At 35.3% G+C, this 3,638-nt stretch overlaps 1 protein-coding gene across 1 annotated transcript in view; it reads right to left on the bottom strand.

Moving 5' to 3' along the window:
• LOC107712806 (vimentin-like) overlaps positions 1 to 3,638 on the bottom strand; it is a 13,922-nt gene that overhangs the window by 3,339 nt on the left and 6,945 nt on the right. Inside the window, exons 3-4 of the mRNA XM_016518139.1 lie at positions 1,855 to 1,950; positions 807 to 968 (exon numbers count right to left, since the gene is read on the bottom strand). Of these exons, the coding sequence (XP_016373625.1) occupies positions 807 to 968; positions 1,855 to 1,950 (258 nt within the window). The remainder of the gene's footprint in view (positions 1 to 806; positions 969 to 1,854; positions 1,951 to 3,638) is intronic.

Here is a 3,638-nt window from a genome sequence, read left to right on the forward strand (position 1 = left end):
AGCACTAATTCCTAGTATGGGTCACCATACTTGGCCACATGTCACTTCACTTCACTTTAAGCTTCAAGTGATTATTACTTTTTGAATATGGATATTTTTCTTACAAAAATGCATCGATTCGCTACAGGAGGCCTTTGTTCACCCCCCGGAACCATGTGAGACACTTTTTTTTTATGCATGGGCGCTTTTTAATTAACTTCTTTTGGACTGAAGCAATGCAACACCCGCTGAGTACAACGATAGAGCTTGAAAGATCAAAGACAATTTTTAATATAACTCCGACTGGATTCGTCTGAAAGAAGAAAGTCATATACACCTAGGATGCCTCGGGGGTGAGTAAAACGCAGCCTAATTTTAATTTTTGGGTGAACTAACCCTGTAAGGAGTTGATCCTGAGCTGAGTAAGACTCATTCCTCAAACATCTCACAGTCTTACCAGATCAGATCCTGTTTCATTGTTCATTTGTAGCTTAACTAAGTTCTAACTGATGTTTCTTGTAAGTTTATCAACTTTATCTCAGGTGTTTCTCCTAAAATTCTTTTGGAGAAATAAAAATAAGAGTATGGAGATATACTGTAAAATTGGATAGCAGCTCAGATTCTTAAAATCAAAATGTATTGATGTTACTGAACTGCACAGGCCCAACATGTGATGGGCACAAACTGTTTATTCTTGCTGCACAACTTAAAAAAAAATGACAAGATACAGAAAAGATATGGAATATGGGAACATGTTCCCCCTCCTTTTAAAAGATGATATGCCTATTTATTTATTATAATTATGCATTTTATTATGAGAACCTGACCTTGGATTTGTACCATTCCTCAGACTCCTGGAGGTTCCTGGAAGCCAGAGTCTCGTACTGCTGCCGGACGTCTTTCAGGGCAGCGGTGAGGTCAGGTTTGGCCACTTCCATATCAATCTGCACATGCTGTTCCTGGATCTGCATCTGCAGTTCGGCAAGTTCCTGTGGAGATGTTGGAAAAGATGACTTAAACAATCCAAGTGCACAGTTTGTGACCTATGCTGAATATCCCATTGTACACTGTTTGTGGTCAGTAAGATATTTTTTGAAAGAAGTCTTTAATGCTCAAGGCTGCATTTATTTGATCAAAAATACAGTACAGTAATATTGTGAAATATTATTACAATTAAAAATATATATATTAATATATTATAAAATGCATTTATTCCTGTGATGCAAAGCTGAATTTTCAGCATCATTACTCCAGTCTTCAGTGTCACATGATCCTTCAGAAATCATTCTAATACAGTATGCTGATTTGCTGCTCAAGTAACATTTATTATTATTAATGTTGAAAACAGTTGTGCTGCTTAATAGTTTTGAGGAAATAAAAATCTTTTGCTACATTATAGAAGTATTTTGGTCATGTTTTATCAATTTAATGCATCCTTGCTAAATAAAAGTATTAATTTCTATAATTTCTTTCCCAAAAAAATACTGACTGTGAGAAGAATGGTTAAATGGCCAGAGGAAATTTAATTCACTTTATTGTTCAGAGGTACTTTTTATGGCTCAGGACTTCCTTTTAAGTATCAGCTTTGTCTTGGATGGTTCTCCTAAAATTCATTAGAAGAAGGGATTATGGATCTATAACCTTGATGTGGTTAGTATTGCTGAGATAATTTGGTCTCAGGAGAATGTAATGATTTTTGAAGTCCTGACAATTGAGATCTCGGGGGAGACACGTAGGATTATTTGGGTCTTTTACTCAGGAGTAAAATCTGTGAAAGTTGACATTTGCATTTAATGTTAATACTATCAATGAGAAACACCCGAAATATTAAAGACATCTCATTTTTGATGTTTCCCTTTCCTGGTGGTTTAGTACCTCATTGTGAAGCTTCGTCAAGAAAGCAATCTCTTCTTGCAAGGACTCCACCTTTCTCTCCAGGTCCAGACGAGCCAGGGAGGCGTTATCAACATCCTGTGGGTGTAACACACATAAAATATTCATCAGCACTATTTGAGTGAACCTAGGAGACATTTCTCCTAAAAATGTTGTTTTAAACTTCCACTTGTGTTTCTTATGAATTCTACACAGTTCCTTTTCTCATTCTTCTATTCCTTTGCACTTAAATAATCACATTAGTTCATAAGTTTGGGGTCTTTTTTTATGTTTTTGCATTTATTAAATCAAAAATACAGTAATATTATGAAATACTATTACAATTTAAAATAACAGTTTTCTATTTTAACACATGTGACCCTGGACCACAAAACCAGTCTTAAGTCACTGGGGTATATTTGTAGCAATAGCCAAAAATACATTGTATGGGTCAAAATTATTGATTTTTCTTTTATGCCAAAAATCATTAGGATATTAAGTAAAGATCATGTTCCATGAAGATATTTTGTAAATTTCCTACTGTAAATATATCAAAACCTAATTTTTGATTAGTAATATGCATTGCTAAGAACTTCATTTGGACAAATTTAAAGGCGATTTTCTCAATATTTAGATTCTTTTTTGCACCCTCAGATTCCAGATTTTCAAATAGTTGTATCTCAGCCAAATATTGTCCTATCCTAACAAACCATACATCTATGGAAAGCTTATTTATTCAGCTTTCAGATGCTGTATATATAAAAAAAAGTAATTTATAAACACTTAAGACTGGTTTTGTGGTCCAGGGTCACATATTTTAAAATGTAATTTATTCCTGTGATGCAAAGCTGAATTTTCAGCATCATTACTCCAGTTTTGGTGTCATATGATCCTTCAGAAATCATTCTAATATGCTGATTTGCTGCTCAGGTAACATTTCTTGTTATTATCAATGTTGAAAACAGTTGTGTTACTTAATATGTTTGTGCAAACCACGATACATCCTGAAAAAAAAATGACTTTTTTAAGAATTCTTTGATGGATAGAACCACATTTATTTGAAATAGAAATCTTTTGTACCATCATAAATGTTTTTACTGTCACTTTTGATCAATTTAATGCAACCGTGCAGTTGTATTAACTAAAGCATTAATTTTCTTTTAAAATAATTTTATTGACCCCAAACTTTTGAATGGTAGTTTATGTAAATTATTTTAAGCCATTCCTGACTGAATTAAATAACAATAGCTTGCCTGCTGCTAACTGGTTGTAGTGCTGCAGCTGGTGGTGGCAGACACCCTTTAAAACACACACACACACACACACACACACACATCCTCTTCTCTGCAGCCGTAAGTCACCAATGTCTCCTGGTTAACATTGACCCCTCCCACTCATACAACAGTTTGCTTTGTCATAAACGCCCAGCCTGTTCTCAGACAAAGCTTTCTTTTCAGCTGCGTGTCTAAATCTGATGCCGGACAAGAGGGCAGCTTGACCAGGCCTGCTCTGACCTTCTTATTGTGAGGAGACAATCAGTAGTGTCTTGCAAACACTGACTGGAACGCTAATTGATCATTTTGAAATTGTGGCTTTGGTAGCACTCGGTCAAACAGCAGGTCCAAGAATACATATAAAAATTATTCTCTTAACACGTGACGATGTACCTGTCTGAAGCTCCGAAGGCTGTTCTCCGCATCCTCCCTCTGAAGCATCTCTTCTTGAAGTCTGAAAATGATATGAATATTTAAGCAGAGCCACACCCTGTATAACACAACCAAACCCAC

The sequence above is a fragment of the Sinocyclocheilus rhinocerous genome, unplaced genomic scaffold (genome assembly GCF_001515625.1).
Source record: "Sinocyclocheilus rhinocerous isolate Xijiao unplaced genomic scaffold, SAMN03320098_v1.1 scaffold1740, whole genome shotgun sequence".
Taxonomy (NCBI): Eukaryota; Metazoa; Chordata; class Actinopteri; order Cypriniformes; family Cyprinidae; genus Sinocyclocheilus; species Sinocyclocheilus rhinocerous.